General features: G+C 34.7%; 1 protein-coding gene across 4 annotated transcripts in view; it reads right to left on the minus strand.

Moving 5' to 3' along the window:
* Window positions 1-10,701: 10,701 nt before the first annotated feature.
* The window catches only part of FMN1 (formin 1), a 171,928-nt gene continuing 156,214 nt past the window's right edge, over window positions 10,702-26,415 (minus strand). For 3 of the 4 annotated variants that reach the window (XM_053980206.1, XM_053980207.1, XM_053980205.1), the window contains 4 exons: window positions 23,649-23,700; window positions 20,376-20,525; window positions 11,952-12,036; window positions 10,702-10,896 (listed from right to left, as the gene is read on the minus strand). In XM_053980206.1, coding sequence (XP_053836181.1) covers window positions 10,852-10,896; window positions 11,952-12,036; window positions 20,376-20,525; window positions 23,649-23,700 — 332 coding nt within the window. In that variant the 3' untranslated portion in view covers window positions 10,702-10,851. Of the gene's footprint in view, window positions 10,897-11,951; window positions 12,037-18,174; window positions 18,203-20,375; window positions 20,526-23,648; window positions 23,701-26,415 lie in introns of those variants that run through there. The other variant, XM_053980209.1, reaches the window with a different exon arrangement.

Consider the following 26,415-nt stretch of genomic DNA (forward strand, 5'->3'; position numbering starts at 1 on the left):
AACTGGAAAAATGCACATGAATCTAGCAATGGTTTCTTAAACAGGGAGGGAGAAAGAGGAAGAAAAATTTACAAAGAGGAAACAATGCAAAAGGGAAAAAAAGAAAGAAGTCTTAGAAGTCTTATAACACACTGTGACTGAAAATATTATTCCTCACTCACCCCTCACATTCTTTTTAAGAAGCTGCAGAGGGTTTTCATGAAGGCCCAGCATGCCTAAACAAGTTTCACTCAGAAAGAATAAGTTGTAAAAGTTAAATCACCACTCATTCCTTTTGAGCCTGTCTTCAGCTGTGATCTGTGGAGCTTTAGTTTCTCTTTTCAGGCGTAAATAAAACAGTACTGTAAGACCAAACTTGAAAACCCCTAACTTTTCCCAAGTGTGTGGGAATTGCCTGTATAAGAACAGCATTTCTTCAAGCACCAGTCTGTACAGTAAATGACCTATAAGCAACCCAGGAACTGAAGCCCATACACCTGTTCATCCACCATCCTACAGGAAAGATCTGGCACGTTCACGAATGTGTCAAAGATTGTCCCTAAGAAGCAAAAAGCCCTAGAGCAAATAGACACAATGAAATGTAACAGTTACATAGAAAGCAAAACCAAGACTTGCAAACTGTTTTCAACACTTTTTTTGATCCTTACCAAAAACCTAGCATGCCTGGCTTTGAGGCTTGCAATTTTTTTTTTTGCATCTGGAATCCCTTGGTTTGTTGACTTAACAGTAGCGGCATTCTCAAGAGCAAGGACTGCTTTGTTTGACCTACCGTATTCATCAATATTTGCATTGCTAATTTCATTATTTTGTAAAGGACCTTGGGATTTGTCTCATGAAAGAGGTTACACACAGAAATCCCTAGTCTGCTTTGATTAAAGTTTTCTGACCAATACATCTCAAATGCTCATTTGCTTTTAAATTATTTCAATAACTACAGTTATCCAGCTTTTATGGCTGATTTTGCACTAGCTGTACTTTCCTGAACAATGCGTGTATGAACATTTCATTATAGATTGCTGAAATACAGATACTAGATCTACGACTGGATCAATTTCATTTGCCATATCAACAGAATAGCTTCTCTTAGAGATATTTATGTATACATATTTTAAAAAATATGCATATGCATATATATGTATCTGCATATTTATATAAAGTAATTTAAAATTTGCCTGGTTTTATTTCCAGATTTAACTCCTGGATAAATGGCTGTGATACTTACAGACATGAAACAATTAATCTCTGAAATTATTTAATTGTATAGATCTAAACTGCCATTTAATTAGAGGCAGAAGCTTGCCTTATAGTATTTTAAATCAGTGTATCACAAATTAATTCTGTATTTATGAAGTAACATTATCAACAGCCCCAGAGCTGAAATACATTAACAAATAATAAATAATACTACATCATAGAAAATAAGATTTATGTCTGATGAGAGCTTTGTGTGTTCAGAAGAGCAGCTTTTATTTTAGACCTTCAGGACTGGTCTCACAAATTTGGACTTCTGTTCAACATATATGTTATTATTCTTGGAAATAAATTCACTTTGTCTGATGTATTTTCTTCCCTGCATAACACAGGCACAACTCTATGGCAAATACTGCTCTTTGGCTAGATGTTGTGTGTTGCTAAAAACATCCTGCATTCAAAGAAGCATAAAGAAAGCTCAAGAACTTCAGGCTCCAGCACTTCTTTTGGACCCAAGGATTAAATTCAGGTTCTTAATGAACAAGTTTGTTGTTAACATGAATAAACCATCTGACATCCTGGTGTATCAGAACAAAAATGCTTATGAAGTCCATCTTTTCAGCAGCACACCATTTTTTTGTCTTAGAGGATCATGAAACTAGACAGTAAATAATATGAGAAGGAACAGAGAACAACCGTCTATAAGCTGGATTGCTTTGCCAGTTACTTTCAATTAAGATGATGTAACTAATTACACACTGCTTAACTGTTCAGTGTTTATCTTGGTATTTCTAACATGCTCATCATTGTGGCATGTAGTATGTCTTTATGGACTCACAGAATGGTTTGGGTTGAAAGGGACCTTAAAAATGATCTCATTCCAGCTCCGCTGCCACGGGCAGGGACACCTGGCACTAGACCAGGTTGGTCACAATTCCTATGTGTCCCCTTCTACAGAAAATTGATTGCAAACAGTTCTTCATATTTGGTTAATGTCTGCAACTTGGTGATTTTTTTTTTCGCAATATAACTCCAATTCATATATGTAGCTGAAATCATGGCTTAGATACTTTTCTTTTCCATGATGAAAAATGCAGATTTTCAACTCAAAATCATGCTGCTGCAGATTTGCTGAGTTTCTCCACTCCCTCTTTTAACCTGTTGTGATTTTCAGGGTCTGTCATAGATTATATTTGCTCTTAATCTCTCTTACCATGATTACTCCAACCTCTGCTTGGCAAAGGATAAGGATTTTCAAACAAATACATTAATAATGTTTCCAGAAACATCTAAAACCAAATCATAGTCTTCTGGTTTTAAATTTACGTGATGTGTGAAGCTAAAATCCCACTCAAAACTGCCAAAAATACATCTGTCTTTGGAGAGCTCCCGCTGAGCATCCCGCTGAAGATGCTTCCAGCTCCTGTAGACCCCAAAATGGTCAGTTGCTGAATGAAATCACAGCATAGTTTTCTACTGAAACTGTAACTGTTTTCTATTCTGGCTAGAGGAAAACTGGAAAAAAATACACTAATGACAGTAAAGTTTCCTACACTATCAATATAGTTACACAAGTAACAGTAGAATCTAGACAAAATTATAATTCAATTCATAATTTTTTTCTTCCCCTAGAAAACAGAATACAAATATTCATGTCTGGAGACATGGATGATAGAAACCACTGAGATTCTATTTTATTATGATTTTTTGGTTAGTATGGTCTGAGTTATTGAAAAGCTCTTCAATAGTATGCATCTGGAAATGTGACGAGTTGCCAAAAGTGGGATGAGAACTAAAGGAAATCTACATCTTCAGACGTGTGCAAAAACACCTTCAAGAACATTGACTTCAGTAAGATAGATATTCAAATTCCTTGCAGATCTGAGAAATAACGTTTTTTTTTAACAAGCACACTGAACCTGGGATATTAACTGTATCAGTAAAACAGTGTAAATAAAATAAGTTATTTAGATAGAATTTTTCAAACAGAAAACCTAGAGTATCCGAATAATATATTTTGCATACAAAAAAGACAATTGAAAAAATTAACAAAAATACTGAGGAGGAAAATATAGTCTTTTATTTACAATCAATGTCTCCTTAAGACTTTAGTTTAAAAATAAATACTCCATCCCACTACAATAACTTTTACAAAGTCAGTCATAGCACATCTCGGTTTTTGAGAAAATTAAACTTTCAGATACACAGTAGAAACACACACACACACACACACATAATTACAACGTGGAGCAGGGAAAAAGCACCTGAATCTATTTAACTTATTCTTTTAAGACATTTGTAACATATTTAATCAGGAACTATTCCAAGGAGTTAAATTCTGAAAACCAAAAAATGCTAAACCATATTAATATTCCATTATTTTTGCTTTACATATTGTAGGATGATAAATGCAAAGTTGATTTCAATTCAAAGGACAACAAATATATAATTGCTGAGTGTATTTGCACACATTCAAGCAAAGCTATGATTTTATTAAAGCAAATCCAACATGGCCATCAGAGGCCTAAATGCTGTTATGTCTGTGAAACTTGCTAGGTACACATAGAACACTAACAGCATTGCAAGAGAATTTACCATTTTGCTACATCTTCAAAGAGAAATTAAACAGCCAAAGAGGCCTCTCTTTTGATGATTTTGTATCATATGGAGAGAAAAGAGGGAAGCATACCAACAATAATAACATTCAACGGTGCAAATATTTAACTCAGAATGATTGGAAAGGAAAAAGAATGCAAATAGCTAAATAAAGGTTGAAAATCATACTATAATTCTACTAAAAAACACTTTTCCAATCAAGGTCAGGCCTTGATTTTTCACGTAATATTATTTCTCCATTTTTGCTTCCTGCAACTTCCAAATGTGGCAAAACTTCCAATACAGTGAGCTTTTGTTCTTGAGGCTGATATAGCCCCCACCAAAAATAGTGCCATTATATATCTGTATTTCTTAAAGTATATAGTTCTGTTATTCCTGGGGAACATACAGTCAGTCATCATCTGGGCATTCACAGCTTTGCTGAAAGCACCTAGAAGAAACGGTGCTTTTATCAACTCTCTGTGCGAAGTCCTTATCCAGTCCCATCTGACACGGAGCATGAGTCTTCCTTTGTAACAGGTATCACTGGTTTCAAAACCGATGCAATATGACAACCACTTTCATTTGACATAGTTTTTCTGAACTCGACCCCTAAAAATCTGTTCCATTTCCCTCTCAAGTCTCTCCCTTTTCTGAGCTATATGGAGATGAAAGTGTGTTGTTCAGGCTACATGCCTGATGAGCATACACACAGATTATTTCACTTGACTACAGTAGCACTCAGGCCCCCTTAGAAACTTGTCCAAGAAAAGCTGGCTTGATTGTCTGATATAATATAATCTTTTAATTAAACAAAGCCCAAACAAACCCAAGCAAACTTGACTTCAAAAGAAAATCCACAAGGAAAATATAGTGAGGTTTATATTGTTGTTTCAATGGCACTGCAATGTTTTCATTCTTTACAGCCCTTCTAAAACCCACTGGACTGTAGCACAAAACAAAAAAAAAATAATAGAAGGAGAAAGAAGTATTATTTTTATGTGGAATGAAATCAGTTTTATTTATTCACCTTCCTGTCAGATATGAAAGAAGTCTAGAATAGAACTGTGAGCTTGTTCTGATTAATTACAAAATGGTATCCTCCCATGTAAAATCTAGAAGATACCCACACCACGAAAAAACATCCTAATAAATAGAAAAAAAGAATTGTAAGAAGAACATGGCTTTTATCCAGCTTATAGTGATTAGCTGCTATTGGCAATACATCCCCAAAACTACTTTACACCTAAGAAGTATCAGGAGTTGTACAGTATCTATGCTGACAACTGATGCTCCGAGCTGTAGGAAATAGTGCTATAATCTTACATTGCTACCCAGTTTTTGCAGTTTCTATAACATACTGTTTGTGGATGGTTGCTCAGGATGAGCATTTGTTCAGCAACAATGGATTGTGTTTAGGGCATGGCAAATGAGACAGTAAAAGTACTGAACTACAAGCTTGGCCCCTCTGGGAGAAGTCTAGAGAGAAAATGTACTATTTAAAGTACTCAAATGCATAGTTCAGAGACTGAAAAATAATCTTGTGGAAGACTAAAAAAAAATTAAAGAAAATTATCAACCAGCGAACAGATGTAACAGGTCCTCTTTCTTCAGTCACTGGAACTTCTATAAGGCTGCCATTTGTCAGTACCAATATAGTACATAAATCTCAGTCTGTCAGTACTCTTTAGGTCTTTCAGTTGACTAAATACATTATGGCTCAATGTCTATAAGAAAAACATCCTAACATTCTTAGTATTATTTTGTGCCACAGTTAACTTCTAATTGCAGTGAAGATTGTAGTTACCAGCAATGACAGAATTTGGCCCCATCATTTGGCCCTATGATACAAGTACTAGATTATGATTAAGAAAGGCTGAGAAGGCAGATGTCATGGTAGCTAAACTCATCTTACCTCTAGGAAAATATGAATGTTCCTGCCAGGACAACACTGGGAAACCTGAAATACAGCTGTCTGTCAGGACTCTGATGATGGATGGCTCTTTCAACAGTTTTTGTAGTCAATGTTCTACTGGTCAGAGCACAAAGAGTAGGGTAATATAAGTGTTACCGATCATATCAAATAATCATATGATCAGTAACAGGCACAGAATGATGTTCATATACATGAATGCAGCATTTCTGAAAACTGTAGAACCTAATGAGTGGATACAGACAACTCTACAAAACTTTTGCTGTTTTGGAAGAGTGTTCTAGCTTTTACTTTAATCTGGAAATATAGGTATGATCTCTCTCCCTTTTGAAAATCAACCATTGACATTATTTTCCAGTCTCTCTTCCAGGAGTAGCCAGGGCAATCTACGCTCAGGGAATTCTGCAGTGTAACTCCTGAGAAACACACTGTCAGAAACTGATGGATAAAGCAAAGATACCATGCCAACAGCTTTCTCCATCCTCCAAAAGCTCCCAGGACTCCAAAACCTTTGCAGGCAGATCGTACCACAGAAAAGAAATCATGTCCCACACTGGGACAGTTCAATACAGTTTTCCTAACAGGATTCTAAAACATTTTATCCAGTCCCATGACCCCATAGTGTTCTCTGTGGATTTTTTTTACCATGTGGGCCAGAGGAATACATACATAAGTAAACCTGCATGCATATATAAGCACTATCAGCCTGTATAAAAAGGCTTCTTATTAACTCAATATTAGCTTATTGAAGGTGAAATTGAGGTGAAAAAGTATGAAATGAAATTAACCAGAAACAGTTAATGAAAAAAAAAGTGCAACCTTTAATTTAGTCTGAGATGACACCTGACAGAAGGAAATCACAGGAAATGCAATGCTGTCCCACATTAGGGAAAAGCTTATGTCACTTAATGTCCTCCCAGGAAGGTGGAGCACTCTGTCTCTAAGCTATTTATCAGTTCAGCAGTTTTACTTCATTGGTTCTTACAATATATAATCTCTTATATCCAGTGCTTAAATTTTACTAACAGGTCCTAATTTAAAAGACTGAATTCTATGAGGTATCAAATAAAAATTTATATACAGTTGAAGCTTGCAAAATTTCCTAAGATAGTACCACTTAGGTGTACCTCATCACCTCATCTTCAATAAGTGAAAAAAAAAATTAGTAACATTGTTTGGAATATTTTTAAATTGAGAAAATTGTTTAAAAGAACACAGGAGAACAGGTCTTGCATGCATTTTGAAAAAAAAAACAAACTTGTGAAGTCAATTATTTTTGAAGAGTTCTACCAATTTTGCTTGCACAACTTCTGAACTTCAGATCTCTGAAGAAGTTGCATTAAATTCTAAACCCATTTAAACCCTATTGAGCAGTGGAAATCTTTGGTAATGATATTAGCAGGTCATATCTAAAAGGAAAGACAGTTATTTAAATCTGGCACCATGCTAACGGCACCCAAGGTAAAGTCTCTTGCATATGCTCAAACCTTTGACTACTAAGGAACTAGGGTTTCTATGATTCTGGGATTTCTCACTGTGCAATCCAAAATGCCAGTTTTCTCAGACCTAGCTTGGGAATCTCCAAAACAGTGTTGAATTTCAGAGCATATTAATTTTCTACCTTAATACCGTAAGATGCATCCAACAAATGCTAATTATTAATAATTTGAAATATAAATATTTATATACAGAAATGGAAGGTCATAGTTTCTGTTTTGATGCAAAAAATTGTAAGTTAAATAGAAAAGTTTAATATTCAATCCATACATTTACAACCCTATGATAAAACACAAGGCAAAACAATTGCATGGCTTAGTGATGGCAAAACACCTGGGTAGTTCTCATAGTTTAGTAAAAATATAACGAAAAAATGATTTCTATTGTCAAATCTCAAAGACACTAAAAGGTCTTCCGTTTAAAAATCAACAAGTGGTAATGTAAATCATGTAAAGAGCACTTTGCAGATTATTATCTACTCATCTACACTGAATTCTTCCTAATAATTTGATTTATAAAGCAGTATTGTATATTATTATTGTGGGTAATAAACACCTAATGAGTAAAATGGGTTGTAATAGTCCTTTGCTTTACAGTCTTTGAGAAGTTTGGCAGTAACAGAAGAAATGAAACCAAAACACAACAGGAAATTCCCCCTCTTAAGCCACATCTACTTTACAGTCACAGAAGTGACTTCTGTGAAGGGTTGAGGTATTTTAAGTTAAATAGACCAGAAAATGATAACTGTCTAGCTATTGCTGCTTGGCTTGAGTCCACAATTTTACTTCCTTGACAGCAATGTAGACATGTACCAGAGCCTTCTGTTCTATTCCATCTTCTTAGTTTCTTTCTTTTCTCCTTCTGTCCTTTTATTCTCCCCAAACTAGAAAGCTCAAGGTAAAGTGAGGCTTCAAGCTAAAGCTTAAAACATAATGTTTGGTGACACTTGGTGACCCCAAAGATGAGTGCTGGTTGATGCATATTTGTTATGCCCGAAGTGCCTGAATATTTCATAAATAAACAGCTTATGTGGACATATCTGTAAATATCTCCTCTCCAGTACACAATTTTAGTTAAAGCCAGCAGGTGCAGCACTGTGGCTTCAACCACAGGCTGAAGACACTTGTGGGTATCACTGGGGGGAAAGTGTGATATTTAGCTGATGATTGCCATCCAGGAGTCTTAAAGTCTTGATTAAGACAACGAATCCAATAATCTTGGTGAATTCTTCTTTTCATTTAAAAATAGTTCAATTAGTAGTAGAGGCTTTAAGTCATGGATTAAGCTGGAATCAGAAACTCTGACCTGAGAGGAAAATCAATACAATTGAAACTTAGGAAGAAACAAGGGCCCTGTGCTATATAAGGTTTTGAATCTTCTAAAAAATAGCCTTAATTCTCAAAACCTTGGCAAATTGCTAATCTGATAAAAGAATTATAAATCTGATCAAGGAATGCTTTAAATGAATAATTTTAATTTTAATCCCTTTTTATATACATTTTTCAACATTTTAAAATGAAATCAATGTGAACTGAAAAATGAAAATTCACATTTAGCAATTTTGAAACAGGATATTTCAATAAGTTAAAACCTTTTTTCCACAATATACTTCTAATGGGAATTTTCAAGACCATCCATTTTCACAAACAGTGCTGCTCTTGCTGAATAATACTTCAAGTAATACATTTCATTGAAAAACTTTCAATCAGGTCAAATGGCAAAATACACTATCTTCATGATATATAGAAAATGATATAAAAAATAAACACTGTTTGCTTAAACACTCATCAGAATTGCCTTTCTTGCTATTGTTCTTTGGCTTTTATAGGTATTATTGCTCCTATTATTTACCACTAATAGTATTGGAAAGAAATGTACTTCACCTAGTTAGTGGAAGACAGGAAATTTAAATCTTTGACATTTTCTTCTTCTCTGCAATGGGACTAGTAAAACTACAAATCAGATTATTTTTGCTGACATACTGTTGACTGCTTTCATAAGAATTATACTTACACATCTTGAGTATATCTGCAGCAGGTAGAAACTCCCAAACATACAAGAGACTCTTGAGTCCTTTGTTTTTATTTATGCAAGAATGAGAGAGATACTAACTTAAGAAACCTGCACTGAAATCCTAAGTTAATTCATGAACGGGTCTCCAAAACTGCTATTTTCCTTAATATAAATGTACACTGCTAGGGGTGACTTTGCCTAGGTTTCATCTTGGTCTCTCTATTGAATTTGCTGTATGATAACTGGTGTCTGTCTCATGCATATTCTTTCTAGTTTCAAAGCAAAGGACAGATGTTTTTCCCTCACTAGCTTTTTGCTTCACCTAATTTCTCTTTGTAATCAACTTCATACACCACTATCATAAAGCCAGTTTCTCTCCTGTGGACAGCAAGCAGAATTACTTTTCTGTTTTACCTTAAATTAACTTCTGCTTCCAGATTTCTCCTACTAAGAATCCAAATCCTTAAAAAGCAGTAAAAATCTTCAAGTAATGCTGGATATTCAGTAGGGTTATTTTGAGGCTCTGCCACTTTATAGCAATGGTTATAATGTTACAGGAGGACAGCAAGATCTTGTTAATTCCTTCTGAAGTTTTACTTATTATATTATGTATATATGTATTAAAAACCATATAAATATATAGGTGTGCTTGACACCTTCTTCATACAAATATAGGGGGACAAGAGCAGGCTGCATAATGGATTTTAGAGTGAGATAATTGCTATTAAAAAGAAATCTTTAAATGGAATTAAAAGTCAAATATTTAATGGCAAATGCGTAACTTCATGGAGAGATATTATTGTATCTTAATGAATAATGACCTATAAACTCATCACTTCATGGAATTGATATTTGCAATACATACTGAAATAAAAATATACATTTTATCATTTTTTCTTTTGAAGCTCAAAATTTAGGAAATGTTAGATTAAAACCATAAAAATAATAAATCTGTTATGCCATCAATCATAAAACTAAAGAATTTGAATATTCCTTTTTATGTGCAAAATATTACTCCGATTTTAATGAATGGCATAAACTGAAGCTTCTATAAAAATATTTATAGTAAAATACAGCATGAATCTATAATTACATTTAGTAAGTTTTAGAAAGATGCATCCAACATTTAGACACTGTAAAATTATTTAGAATGAGTCAATTTTACCTCAGTTACTGCTGAAGTAATAAAAAGTATGCTGCAATAGACCTTTGTGAACTGAATGGCATATTTGCTCTCACCTATATAAAGCCCTGTAAATAACCTACAGGTTGTTAGTCATTACTTAACTCAGTATCCAAAATGCTCATTTTAGCTCTTCCATATTAATACATTATACACAGAATATTTTAATTAACCATTGACAACAAGATGCATTTTAAGCAATGTAAGGAAGAGTTACAGGAAAAAAAAAAAAATACTTCCCACGTAAAAACCTTCTTAGAATTCCCTCCACTGAACATACGAACCCCTCTGAAGGAACTTGAAAGTCTTTAATGGATTGTCTTGGGACAGATCAGCAAAGCAGAATTCAGTATCTAACATAAGGTGCTTCCTGGTCCACTGGTGTAGTAAAGCATCAGGCAAAGTATGAAATCACTCCACCATTTTCATTCATCTTCTTTCAGTTGGCAGTCACACTGGCTTCCTTCTGACGTAGTCTCTCTTTCTGTTAAAGAAAAAAAGAGTTTTATTATAATTCTCATCTATAATTTTCCATCTCTGCTCAAGTTCCCATGAGCACTTGGTCTAGAAGATGGAGAAATAAGTCACAGTTTCAGTTTTCTTTAAGAAATGCTTGGAGCACTCAAAGAAGGTTTAAAACTTTGAAACACATTACTTAACGGTGGAAAAGTTGAGTTTGCTTTTACTACATACTTGTCAAATACTGCGTACCTTTAAAAATACACATCTGTGAAGACCACTGCAGCTAGAGAAAACCAGATACATTTCAAATTCATGTGACTCTAATACCTTCTCATGTCTGGAATGGCCTCTGCTGACATAAGGGCTCTAATTTAGCATTAGCTAGATGATCTTGCTTAATGACCTCTTTCCAAGCAAGTGTAGTCATTCATATCTCTGCTGCCTGATCTGCAACTGATATGCTCTGCTGGGAATGGAAATAATACCCTGGTGCCTTCATGTACATTTCCTTCCCTTGGGCTCTTGCCTTCTAGAGTCTGAGAAATGCTTGTCTAACCTATGTGCCTTGCACACAGACAAAAAAAGGATTTATATACAATGCAAATTATTAGACCTCTTACTGTGTTGTATCGAAAACACTGGTGGTACAACAAGGAATAAAATGGGGATTTAATCCCTTCTACCACTATTCCACAAATAAACCAAGATTTTTAAGGTTTTGAAAAAATCAGACACTCCAGCCATTGGACAAATATATGCAGTGAGCTTCTGCACTTTGAAGCATGGAAGAAAATACAAGAGACTACAGCAGAAGGGAAGAGCTACAAAAGCAGCTCTTTTTCTTATCTAAAATAGCAGAGCCATGCTTGGGCACAATTGAACCAAATGTTAAACATAACTGTTGACTACCAAAGGACATAAGCTTTAACATTTTTCCTCGGGAAGAAAAGCACTCTGCTGCATTCAAACTAAAAATACTACTCTCTCCAACAACAGTAGAAACCAGCCATCATTCTGAATGACAAGAATGGTGTCACAAAACCCCTTTGGAATGTCATACTGAAAACCAGATCATACCAGGCTAGCTGTAGGATTGATTTTCTTCGTTTCAATTTTCTTCTCTGCAGTTAACTTGCTCACTGATTGCTGAGCCACTTTAATTCTGAAACACAGAAAAAGAGTCATTAGATTTGATGAAATGAAAGGTATTCTGGCTATACTTTGTAAGAAGCCTCACCAGTACCAGTTGGGCACATTAGCCCAACAAACTGCTATTTTTATTTAAAGGCACTTTAAATAAACTACCAAAAGTAGATCAAAGTACATTTTCAAATGGAGAAAATCAAAAGCCTGTCTGTATTGCTCCTTGAAAATGTCATCAGGAAAATGATTTCTCTGTTTTGCAGGATTTGGATTTTATGGAGTATCTTTCCCACCAAAAAAAGCTGTGCTATCAAGGCAAAAAGATCCTCCTCTGAAAAAAAAGAGCTAGCTGGCTTAATCTGTTCTACACACAGAATATGCTATTTTAGCAGGCCATCTGCCAGGCTATACATTACATTTCCTCTGAAAACCTTGACATGAAAGCATCTGCCAGTTTTTTGTTAATATTTTGTGTTGCTTTAGATGGAATTGACTGACCAGCCTCACTGATGTGGCAATAGGAGGTACAAGAGGGTCTTGTCTCAGGGTAGTTAAAGCTGTCTCGTGTACAGCTACAGACTACTCTGCCAGGAGTACTGTAGAGATAAGGGGAAAGAAGAACACATCTGATTCCCCTGCTTCTTGCCTTTTGCTCTAAGGGTCTTGCATACAGAACCCATCTTTCTGTGGGGATTTAACAAGAAGAACCCAATGAGGAGTTTAATCAGGAGGAAGAGGAGAAATAGAATTAAAGAAAAAGGGACTTGACTCTCCTTGTACAGACTGGAAAGTCCAGAGGAAATTATGTGCTAAATAGTGATAAAAAGGAAAGAAAATTCTTGGCACTCCTAATAGAGGATCTGCCCAGTGCTAAGTGCCTCTATAATACTGATGGTACATTAAGCTACTTTATATTCTATATGGAAAATGCAAAAGGAAGGAGGTTGGGAGTGAATTTTTACAAGAAAGGAGAACTCAGCAAATCAATTTTCAGTAATGTACACCAAGTCAGTCTTTTACTAGAAGCAACACATTTCTTGGCACTCTTGAACTGAAAAATTCTACTTTCTTTTCCTATTTAACTTTTTCCACTGGCAGAAATAATTGCTACGGCCAGTCAAAAAGTATTTAAAATACCATGTCCAGTTCAATCCACTTTCGACACACTCAATTTTTGAGGAATTTTGGAAGAAAAGCAAGAAGAAAAGTGGATTATAGCTGCAATTACTGATGTGTACTTCCTTGCTGTAACACTAGCAGCAAGCTGGATTCTTTTTAAAACACAGAACACATTCATAATTCCATTACTGTCTCTATCAGTGTTGGAAATGTTATCAGTGTTGGAAACAAAAAATTTCTTCTCTGTGTATTTTAGAAGTATGTATGAGAAAGTTCCTGGTGTTGTCTCACTTCCCAGTGCTTAAGAAGAGGAGAAAACAGTTACACTACTTTCAACTAAACTTCATTTCAACACTGTTTAGCTACAGTGTTGATTCAAGCTGCAACTACAGCCTCAAATACACATGTATGAAATTATTATTCTGTACATTTTTTATATACAGCTGGCATATTTTTAGAACTTAATTAGTGTTCCCATGTTCACGTAAACAACTGCATGACAACACATCAGTCCATCCCTTTATTTTTGTTAATCTGGACAGTTTACTTAAGGCAGGATGACTGCACCCACCGGACAGCACAGCTACAATGTTTATGCGAAGATGATGATGGATTTCAAGACAGTTTTCTTAGCAGAATCATACCAAGTGATCAGCTTCTAAACTCTTCCCTATTTTGAGCACATTTTCTATCTGATCACATTCTCCTTGGTCCTAGAAGTGTTTTCAAATAGTTTTTAAATGTCTTGAGTGCACACTTTCATCCAAAGGGAGAATTACAGGGACTACAAACTTTTAGACTTAAAAAGAAAATTATGTCTAAAATATATATATATATATATATATATATAATATATAATATATATATATATATGATATATTATATATACTGATGATGATATATATATATACTGATATAGGCCTAGCTCTGTGTATTTTAGGGCATATTTTCACTATTTCTAGGAAACCTGGATAGAAAAAACAGAATGAAAGATGGGAACAAATTTAAGCAGGGCCTATTGCAAAAGGAAAATGGGTAATGGTTTTAAATTAAAAAGTCAATTTAGATTAGGTATAAGGAAGAAGGTTTTTACAATGAGGATGCTGAAACAGAATCAAGCCCTGAGATTGAGGGCCACAATCTACAGCTCACAGTGACAAGGACAGTTTTGGACAGAGAGCACTGGAGAGGACAAAGAGACCAGAAGGGATGATAAGAGTAGCTGAACCACAGCACAAGAGACAAGGGTGACTGCACACTGGAACAGGTTGTCCAGAAAGGCTGCGGAGTCTCCCTCAGTGGAGATACTCAAGAGCTGTCTGGACACAATGCTGTGCCATGTGCTCCAGGATGACCCTGCTTCAGCAGGGAGATAGGACCAGGTGAGCCACTGTGGTCCCTTCCAACCTGACCAATGGGCTAACTTAGCAAGCAGTCATGAGGCCAAAACATTATGGAATGCAGGTCACTTAAGCCTTCAAACCTGATGAGCTGCAACATGGATGTGCTCAAAAGAAATGTTATTCTCTTTCAACTGTGAAGGAGATCAGAAGAAGTCAATGCACCTTAATGAATAAAGAAGATATGGTGTCAAACTAAGAAGTACTGCACATTAGCACACAATATGGAAAAATATTGAATTAAACTAACAAAACTATGTATTTTTAAATGTCAGAACCATGACTCCAATACTGCATATGTATCCTTACTATAATCAATGGGAATGTAATCAGCTTTCTCCTGCCTCTATGTGGCAGGTGGTATCTTCCCCTGTAAATAGGATAAAAGCCAAGCTTCAAATTAGAAGTTATTAGTGAAAAACAAAGACATTATTTTTATTCGAAATTATTTTTATTTTGTACCTAGGGATGTAGAAACCTAATCTAAACATAAGCCTGTGTTTATTATGAAAAAGTTTCCTTTGTAAGGGAAATAAAGAAAATATGTTTTTCCCTTACAGGAAAAGGTATTACCAAGCCAGGGATTAAGTAGATAAACTGATTATCATTTTCACCTCTGCTTTCCACTCAAGTCTGACAGCAGGCAGAGTGAACTGGCACACTCCACCCTCTGAAGTTCCCCGGTTAGGAAAACCAGAATCGCTTGTAAATGAACCAATTGCTATTCACACACTCATGTTCTGGCTCTGTTATTGTGCAACAACAGAGACCATATTATCTGGTTCTCTCTCAGCTTCTCAATAATCGGGAAAATCCATTCTTTTCGCTTCTACAGCTCCTTTCATGCAGCTAGTGGGTTATGTGGATAGCTGTGGGTTACGAAATAACTTGGAATGACAGTTCTGTGTCACCTGAGCTTCCCATGACTAGAACTTTAAACTTCTCCCATAAAACTGCTTTGGCATAAGGAAATGTTGTGCAAACAAAATTTCAGATATGGGTGGAAATGAACAAGTGGAGGTAGCTACAGTCAACATCAACTGTTCAATCTAGAGCCAAGCTGCATACCCAGTCCAGACCCTTAACACAGCTGAACAGTGACTTCTCTTAGGACTATGAGAAATCCCCAGAGCTCAAATTCCTTTCATGTGTTAAATGCCTTTCAGTCCTATTTCTGTATGCAGCTCATAAATGAAACCTCAAGTCACAGCTCCATTTCCTGAAAACTGTTAGGCCATGGAATAAAACAGGTTAGATTTCAGTATCAAAATTTTAGAAGACAGATGTTTGTGTATTACCTGGCCTGGCAGATGATTTTACAGAGTACTTGGCTAGCTTTAAAATTAGAAGCCTTATACCACATTATGAAGTTTGAACGTTGCCACTTCTATTACTGTGTTGTACAATACAATACAACTGCTTATCAAGCCTTCGGGCCTAGATCTTCTGGAAAGAACTTGTTCATTACTGATCAAATCTTTCCATTGCATTTAAAATAAATGTGCACTAACTAAATTAGTAAAATACAGTAAAATGTATGTTGTCAGTGGATTTTGTCATCAAACCTCAAATTGCCAATATGTTTGATAGGTTTCTTTTTTTTCTGGGTGTACTGAGAGTGGTTTATCTACAAAGTTATCCACAAAGTAAGTGAGAAATTTCATCTCTGTAGTCATAAGGAATAAGATTTTTTTTTAAAAAAATATTTTAGGAAAGTTGGTGCATAAGAAAAACCAATAGGAAGACAAGGGCTACAGAAAAAAATATACTTCAGTCCATCTCACATGGCCACTGGCAGATATTTAGGAGTATATAAAGACAGCCAAAGCCTAGTGATAATCCCCAGAATGCTTTTGCAGCTGGAAACTCTCTTAATGTGTAAGTCCTCTGTAGATTTTTCTAATATGATTTTGTATTGTCACCATTTAGAAGCAATGCAAGCTTTTACCATCTGCGACATCTTGTGACAAAGTGTTTCTGTTTTCAAGATGAAATATATAATTCTGTTCATTAAATAATGATCGTGTCCTCTCCAGCTATTGAGACAAATTTTGGTTCTATTTTTGATTTCTGAATTCTAGCCTATTTGTATCCATATTCAATCTGAAAGAGATTACTTCATCCAGTACAGTAACCACTGTAACAATCTTATCCTTGCAAGAGTCAGCAGTGAGTTAAATTAAGAGCAACAATTCTTTCCTATTTTAATGATTTCATATTTGAAGGGCAACAGGCATAAACACATTATTATAATCTTTGCCACATTTCTTTTGCAAAATATAACCACAGTTTGTGATGAAACTCACTGCAAACTACTAGTATTTCTTCTGTATTTATACTTTTTCCTTATTTCAGACTTGCCTAGGACATCCTCTTAAAATATAATTTAACACACCATGAATGCTTTAATTGATTTATGGATGGGCATTCATTATATGTATATATAATGGATTTAAGTTGTAATAAATATGTATTTGTTTTGGTTCTGAATTCATAGACATGCCCACTGCAAATAAAATTAGTAGTTTAAGAAAAGGAAGTGACAGTGGAAATATCTGCAATCCACCTTGCTGTAAGTGCTTTATTGCCAAAACCTCCAACTTTTTAGTCTTCAGTTATCATCTCAAAATTTCATAAACAGAAAAAAAACATAAAAGCTGTTGATGTACCTGAATGCATACACATGGTAAATTATAAAGCTGTCAACAGCAAAACTGGATTTTGAATCAAAACAGCACCGAAAAAAATGTTTCCAACATTTGGTGCACTTGTATTAAGCTGCTTCTCACAGATGATGTGATTGTCAAAGCAAATTTTATTTCATTGTACTTAAATTCTGGTATTGAAGGGAAAGTAAACTGTCATCATATTCCTATCAGGCACATGGTTTGGAAAATCATTTTCATTTTGGCCCTATTGTCATTTATATATCATATATCATATCATATCATATCATCATATCATAGTTTCTTATTTATCTGTAACGCCGTCTGGCATTCCTAAATTATGTGCGAATTTTGTCCAGGAAAGAGACAATGGCTCAATTATATTTTGCAGGCAGCTAATTTATTTTCATGGTGAGGTTAAATGCAGGGCAGCTCAGTTGAAGTGTTTCCTTTACTTTAAGAAAAAGTCTCACTGCAATCTCATTAGATTCCTACAGTTGTGTTACATTTGGGAGCCAAGTAGCTTTAGACGAAACAGGTTCTTTGCAGCTGAGACTGTCATTTAGTTAAAGACAGCACTCTTTTTTCCTGAAACTCAGATTTTAAAGTTGTCTGTTATACAATGCAATGTAGTTAGTTTGGGATATAAAATTTTAATTTTGGAATAATAGATCTTTTGACCTATTTTTACTACTATTAAGTTTAACCTAATACATTTTTAATTATTCCTTTGATTAATGATAATTCTGTATATTATAATTAAACTTTTATGTGTTATATTTCTTGAGAGACAAATTACAATCCATTATATTAACGTTCCTATGTAAATGTAAATAATTAGCTAATTCCTACACATTTTACTTTGGGTTTCTTCAGCTCCTGAAATTTGAAAGGGAATCCAATTGGAAACATGTTCACATAATAGTATCAATGCCTCAGTTTCAGAACCTTAGCTTGCAATTACTCACTTACATTGATGTTTCTTCCTCTTTAAAATTTCCTTCAAAACAAAATAAGGGTTCATGATAAAAATGTTCTCTTTCCTTTTTTTTTTTTTTTTAATTAAATTGCAATCTTTAAAAATGCACAACAAATAGTGCATCCAATTAATTAGCCAGTTAAGGAAGACAGCTGTCCATTCCTGTCATTCTAAGGTTTTTAGTTACCAGTGTGTACAATGACTCTTCCCTTGCTTTCAAACTTTTTTGGACAGCAGTTCATCAATTGTTAGTTTCATACGTTGTTAAAAAGGACCCTTAAATGATCAAGACTTTACAAGACATTTTCAGGTGAATGAAAAAGCTTTCCCTCCATTGAAATCTATTGATTTCACTGTATCCTTCTTTTCAGTAGCACACTACAGAACAATTTAGAATGATGAAAACAGCTCTTCTGTCATTCGAATTTACTATTTACACAAGGCTCCGCATTTTAACAGCTCATCACCTTGATGAATCATCCAAATTTGAATGTAAAGGACAATGAATTGTCCTTTTGTAACTAATGAAACTTTGTTAAAATTGAAGTGAGCTTTGAAGAACAGACTATATGACCCAGAAAGTGTCAGCACTTAGAAGTATTATAGTAATTACTGCTCTGCATTCTACTGGTATTGCTTTACATGGAACAGGAATAAAGGCATCTGTCAGAGGAACTGATGATATATTTGTTCTGTGTTTTTATTTGTAGATTTGATTGATACACCCATTAAAGCACAAGAAATTCTCACCTCACTTAAGTATGAAAGCACACAATATAGCAGTCTACTTACAAATATTTCTTAATTATTGAATTAAGATAGTTAAGAAGCCATGTACTGTTGAAACATCAGGCATTTCAAACTGAATTTAAAGGATCATTGTGTACCATTAGCAAGGTGCTAATTACATAAAAATGAAAGGATGTATGGTCTGGATTTTTTTTTCTTGGGCAGTTAACTTCTATTCCTCCTAACTGCTTTTGGAATAAAGATAAGTTGCGATTCAGCAGAAAATATATCCCTGAGATGATCTCTATCATGACCATAGCAACATGCTTGGGACTTTTTTATTTTATACAGTTTTTAACATGTAAACCAAATTTGTGGATTGATTTAGATACAAGGAAAGAAAAGATTCTTTGTAAACATTTGCAGTTGTCATCTTCCAAAAATCAATCAATAAATGATACAAAAAGCCACAACTTTTTAGTGTTTTAAAACGGTAAGATCTATAAAACAATGCTGATATGGTTGATAATTGAGAATTCATAACTTCTACATCTAGTCCTTCAAAAAATCTACATTATACGAACCTGAAAGCCCCACTGATTTGAAGCAAAATGGAAAATATAAGTGCAAATGAGTGTTCTACTTTTGCTTGTTTTTTTAAAGACATTTTATTCTAACTCTCTGTCAATTTGGAATAAGCACCTGGATTTAAATTTTATGCTGAAAGTAATTGCTCCATTCTTTTCCAAAGAATGACTACATTACCACTCTAGTTCTTTTCAAATGAATTGTAACATGCTGAGCATGATGAGCTTGTAGTAGAATTGCTTTTTGTGTGTAAAAGACTTTAAGTTTCTTTAAGAAAATCAAGAAAATAATTGAAGGTTTTAGGTTTTTGGGTTCTTTTACTCTAACTAATAAAATCAGGAGACTGTTGTGAGATCTAGCGGCAAGCAGTTTGATGTCCACAGCAGGACACCAAAACTCAGAAGTAGTGCTGTAAATTCAGTGTGGGGCTTCGACACTATGCTAAGTGTGGCCTGAATCTCTGGGGCTTCCCTTTGATGCAAGTGCAGTATATTAACTGGAAAAGCATTCACTTTTATTTGTCTGTACTGTCTGCGACAGCAATATCGCCTCATTTAGGCTAGTTCAACATGAAAATGCACAGAGAAGCAATCTGTTATAAATTAGCACAGCTCTCCTTTCATTTTACTAGCTAGTAATTGGAAGGGGTTACAAAAGTGTAATTTATCAGATTATATGTGTTTATCTTTTTGTGGGGACAGCATGCCTTTGGTGAATTTTCCTACACACCCTGAGGGAATAATCTTTCCTTGATGTCCATTAGATCTGAAAGAAAACAATGACGTCTGTGAAATATAGGAGTATAATTTGTTGGGTTTGAGAAGCAGCAGTTTCCCAGACATCTAAAATGGTATTAATGACTTTATTAGAACCTTACCGTTCCTTGGAAATGTTTTTGCTCTCTCGTTTCCAAATGGTCTTGAAGTCACTGCAGAATTCATACCATACCGTGAAAACGTAGTTTGGTGTGATCTCCTTCTCGCCGGGCTTTGGTTTTATCCCAAAGTATCCCACTGTTTCTTCAAAGCTGCAAGGGAGGGGGAAAGAAAAGAAACCAGTCAATGCATAAGCCCACTGGGGAAACAGTTTCTCTGATTCAGTAGTCAAGGCTGGTAATTACTATAACTTCTCCTTACCCTTGGAAATTACAGCAGCAATTCATGCTAAGTATAACAAACCTTCCAACACCCACCTCTCTTCCAGGAGGATAACTTGCAGATGCACAAGCCACCACAGAGATCTGTCATGCTGGCAAATCATGAGTGTTCAATTATAATGAGAAAATCTTAACTTCTTGCCTTACAGGAAATGCTGTAATATATTTATTTATTTTATTCTGCTGCACTCCGTGAAGATCCTATTCTCCCATTTATCTTTACTGAAGGACTCTGGCAGAGTCACACACCAAGTCAATAAAAATCTCTAGGTTTGGTTGAAAATAATCTTCTAGTATTTAGGAAGAATTGGGAGTAGCAACAACCAAGCAACAACAGACAGTGCCAATAATAATTTTGCAAAAGTTTTACTGAAAATAATCTCCTTCCACATGTGTCAATAAACAATTAATTTTACAAAAATACATTGCCAGTATTTTAATGCTTTGAAAAACATTTTATAATGCGGCTGTTACTGAATTGCTATACAGCTGGATACTTTCAAAGTATTCTTTTAGTACAGACAATACTTCCAAGAGCATTTTAGCTTATTGTGCATTAACCTTTATGACATTGCTTTGTATACATAAAATGGAACAACCCACGTGGCTAGGTACTTATAAGAATAAAAGTATGTTCCCTTTTGTTAAAGTTGAACCACTTTTCTCTGCAAAGTAGATGCAACAATCCTGAAACATTTGGTGATATTTATTAAAAATAATGCCATCATTTAAAAGCAAAGGTAACAACATATTTTAAAATAAGTAATATTTCTTGGAATAATAATTTTATTTAGTCAGAAGAAAGCTATATTCTTCTTTAGAGCTGCAAATAGGTTCTAAACCTAAACACAGGAGGTGTAAATCTTGAAAATAAAATAAATCATTTTGAAGACCTGTAAGGAGTCTCCAGCCATTCAACACTTGTTACATGAACTATGGATGCAGCTTTGGCATCTTCATTTATGTTTGCACAGTTCACATTGCATGTTTTCATACAGAAATACCAAGGTTAGGCTCAAGGTTTTTTGACTTAGTTTGTCATTAAAGCTCTTTAGCTAGGCTTGAAGAATATAAAATATCCATCAAAAACTACAGAAGTTATCCATCTAAAAGAAATAGATACAGAATAAATGGATAGAGAAGTTATCCATCCAAAATAAAGCAATATATACTCCAGCTACTTCACAACAAAGCTTGGATTTTAGCCACATGAGCCAATATGCTCTGGGGTTTTTTTTTGACACTTTAAAGATAGAAACCATGTACAATATACCATATTGTTCAAGGTAAGCTATTAAAATAATGGGATTTTTTAATCCTCATGCGTGATAACCTTTTACATTTCTTACTAGGTTTTACATGAAACATTTAACTATACTTCAAGTTAACTGATGTTCCATATTTAAAGAATCAGAATGAAATACGTGTATATAAGGCTATAACATTCAGAGTTAATGGGTCTTGCCGTGACACTAGGAGGAGAAAAATAAATAAATAAACAAACAAACAAATCAAATACAGCTTTAAATATCTGTGTAAAACGTTTTGGTTTTCAAACTCTAAAAATACTAAAATACCTCAGTCATAATTACATGGTTAAAACCATTTATATTTACTGGGCAATGTAATTTGGATTACATTCACTTGGGTGGGCCACATACTCCTCAGCTGTTCATAGCACTTTCACTGGGATAGCTTAGCCAAGAGCAGCAAGAACAGAGACTCTTCTCAGGTTTGCTTCACGTAACACAGCCCCAGGTACATTGTGCACTCTTCCACCTAACAAAACCCTTCACCATCCCAGCTGCAGCATACAGAGGTGGGATCCTGAAATCCTGCACTGTCTTTCTCTGCCTTCATCCTGACACTTTGCATCCTCTCTTCCTTTCTTCATCAGCCCCCAGTAGCACTCCTTTGCTTTCAACCACCTTAATCTGGCTTCCTGGGCTACCTTCTGCCCTTCTAAAGTAGTCATTTAAAATACTGAATATTCAGCTAGCAATTAAAAACTAAAACTCTGTGTTGAACAACTAATTCCCTAAGTCAACTGCAAATGGGGTGTAACTCCACACCCTGGAGAGTCCATTCTACTCTAGAAAGGCTACAAAGCAGGTAGGATATGAAGGAGCCTTGTGCCAAGGAAGTTAGGTTTGTAGCTAAGTAGAGCCAGTCAGAGACTTGAAATGAGGAGGCAAAGCCCCAGCTGCCATCAGCCAGTTGTTCAGCCAATATTTAGGCATCTTCTGCAAGCAGATGGGAGCAGTTCACCTAAGACTTGAACTGCATTTGGGAAGTGCCCCTTATCTCCCTCTTCTTGACTGACTAGGAAAACTGAGGTGCCTCAGGTGGAGAAAGTATGGTCTGAGAAAAGTACAATTAAAATCCAAATTACCACAGATCTGCCTTCAGTGACCAGGAAGAAAAAATATTGATAGGAAGTTAAAAATTAATTTACCCCAGTTTATTTATAGCAGGTCCATAGTTAAGATGGATGTTTCACAAAACTACAATTTGGTAAACAAAATGTATTAGTAAAATCAACTTATTGAATATTTTACTATCCAACTATAAATCAATTAATCTCACTTTTCCCATAGTTTGACTCCTTTGGCCTAAGTGAGGCACAAATATTCAAGCAATAAAAGCATTGGGATTTCAATGACTTCTTAGGCAACCAAGTGCTGTATGTAAGTGCTGAAAATGTTCAGTGATGATGAAATACATTTTTATGTCAAAGTAGTTAATCAGTTATTTATCTTTTCTGTAAAACCGTCATTCAGTTCAATGCAGATAATTATTAAAACCTCAAACACAGTACACTGTTTGGATAAAAGCGCAAATGAAGTTTTTCTTGGAAGATTTTACATAAGAGTTTTTCAGGAAACTTATTACTTCTTTGAAATACAGATCCTTTTTGCTACTTAATGTAATTCTTAAGTTCAGTAATAGCTTCGATCAAAATAAACTGTTAAAAAACACTAGCAAAAATCTTACCATTTTTGAGCATTTTCCAAACTGTTCTCTTCTTTTTTCCGTTCTTCTTTAGCTGCCAATGAGAAACATTTTAAAGGTATAAATTACTGTCTTACTGTTTTAGAAACCTCACAGATTAAATATATCTTATTTTCAATACTGCACAGTTTGTATACTAAGTATAATAAAAATGAGAAACACTTGCTAATTTTCAATTTTTACTTATTTTTTGTATACAATGAATGTTTCTACTGTACCACTAAAATTTATTGGATTTGAAAAGTAATTTAAAATCCATATTATAATATATAGTGTTAGGTATTAATTGAATAAGACATAAATAATTAAACTTCACTTTCAGATGTTTTAAAAAGAAAATAATTTGTTTGTTTCTTTATTGTTGTAGGCCAGAACTTACAAATTTAAATGTGTTTCTGCAGCATAAACAATTGGAAGTTCAATTGGAATTGAACAGGTACCAAACATAGTTAACACCAACTGCTCCATAGAGCTATCACATTTTGTTCTGGAAGCTGGAAAGTGAAAACACATGTAGTAGGTTTTAAATGCATGGCATGTACAAGCTTTTTTCTGAAAAATCAGCCAAGAGTTTGAAATATGGTTAGTGAATCTGAGCCCCTCTATTACAGAATGCTCACACGAACTACTTAAAAGGATTTGATTTTCAAAAGATAGGCATTCTCCACTACTGAAAATGTTTCCTGACATGGATACTCAAAGTAAAACAAGTTTTTGTTCATCAAGTCTTCTTCATACAGAAGAACAACTTCAGCTCCAGCAGAATTCCACATATATAAAATAATACCACTGTGGAGAAGTTATTCCTACTCCATATTAAAATAATCCTGCAAGTGGTAATGTTAACATAAACAGAATTCAGACACTTTTTTTATACAATGATAAAGAACTTTATCTTTTTGCATCTGAGTCTATAGGAGTGCCTGGTTGAAATACAGTTACAAACTGAGTTCACAGACAAGGCCATTGAGAAACTGGTCCTGAATGACTCCATTTCATTATAATGCTACTGACAAAGAGGTTTGTACTATGATAGTTTAAAATGAAAATAAAAATTGAAAAATGAAAATAAAAATTCAGCACATTTGCTGTTAACAAAAAAAGTTAATTTCAACTCATATGTTTCCCTACATTGGGCAAGTGTGTTGGAGATATTTATTCCTATTATTTAATGTGGCCAATAGACAGAAACAATGTTGTGTGCCCTTTGCAAGGAAAGCAATTACTTCTATATGATTAGGTTCTCCACCTCAAATCTTAGTGGCAAGACAGTTGCAAGTAAAATATATAGGGCAGCTCTGATTTATTGCATTCATCTCAGGGTCCCAAAAATTTGCCTAAAGTTAACCAAATATACTTAATTCCTTATTTTAATTTTATAGCATTAAAAGTAGAAAACATAGTTTGGAATTCTACTGATTCATAATGATATAAAATTAACTACACAAGCTGAACTATGTATAAAATTGTACAATTCATTATTACATTAATAATTTATTTCTGGTTTTCAAGGAGATGCAAAATTAAGTCAGGCAAATTTCCCAACATAGCTACATTCCCAGCTACAACAGAAACAGTATCTTTAGGTCCCTACACATGAAACACAATAGCTACTAACAAGGACAACATGTTTATACATTTATCGTTAGGTGGCAAGAGCTGATTTACTGCTTTTAATCTTGAAAGAATAGGATAAGGAAAGATTGTGGAAAGAAGTTTTAATTTTTTATACAAAGTAAAAAAAAACGGTGTGACTTTTAGGAAGAAACACACAAGAATTTACATTAATGTAACAGTGTTTGTATTTGTGTACCAATAAAAGGGAAAACATGAAGGAGGAAAATATCTGTATTATATGGCAAACAGTATTTTCTGTATTTTTAACTGTAAACATGTCCACCCAGGAATTGTTTAAAAGCATTTATTTGAAATTTAGATGTTCAGACTTGTTAAGAAAATAAATGAACAACTCCATATAACAAATTCTATAATGTGTATGACAAGAAACTAGAGCAATTCTCTTATGTTTCATAAAACTTCTAACTAATTTTCCACTCAAAATCTGAAATATCCTGCCCTTTTTCTCCCCCTCCACAACCTGCAATGACTAGCACAATCAATGCTGTCAGATATATGTTTCCATGAAACAATGTAATTTCCTCAGCAGAGTCTTCAAAGCCCCACAGTCAAGCTATCAATCTTGTCTTAATTTGTGGAGTTACTGAAGGCAATTCAAATGAATTTCGTAAGTGAAAGAACTTATTTATTTCTCTAGCAACACCATATTTGCTTGCATAGGATTTGCTTTTGGCAGAAGTGGAATGAGGCAATCCTTTCACCCTTAGACCACGCGTTTGATTTCAGTTTCATCAAGTTAAGAATACATTAACAACCATATCAGACTGACACAGGGATTCATCCAGCCCAATATCCTGCCCTGGGCAGGCACTGAAACAGGTGCTCAGTTAGAATTATGGACCAGGACAAACACACTTCCCCCAAGTGAACTCTCTGCCTCGGAGATTCTGTAGCTCATACAAAACGTTTCCTGCACTGAACGGCATTGTAATGTAATCTTCAATGGATTCTCCTTCAAGAACTTGCTCATTCTTTGCTCAAGCTTTTATAAGCTCTTTAACTTCCACAACCTGCTCTGGCAAGTGTTCTATAGCCCAGCTATATGCAGCACAATTTGTTTATTTTTAAATGGACACCTGGTATCACTCTTGTATCAGAGAAAACCTGACTG

The sequence above is a fragment of the Vidua macroura genome, chromosome 6, assembly GCF_024509145.1.
Source record: "Vidua macroura isolate BioBank_ID:100142 chromosome 6, ASM2450914v1, whole genome shotgun sequence".
Taxonomy (NCBI): Eukaryota; Metazoa; Chordata; class Aves; order Passeriformes; family Viduidae; genus Vidua; species Vidua macroura.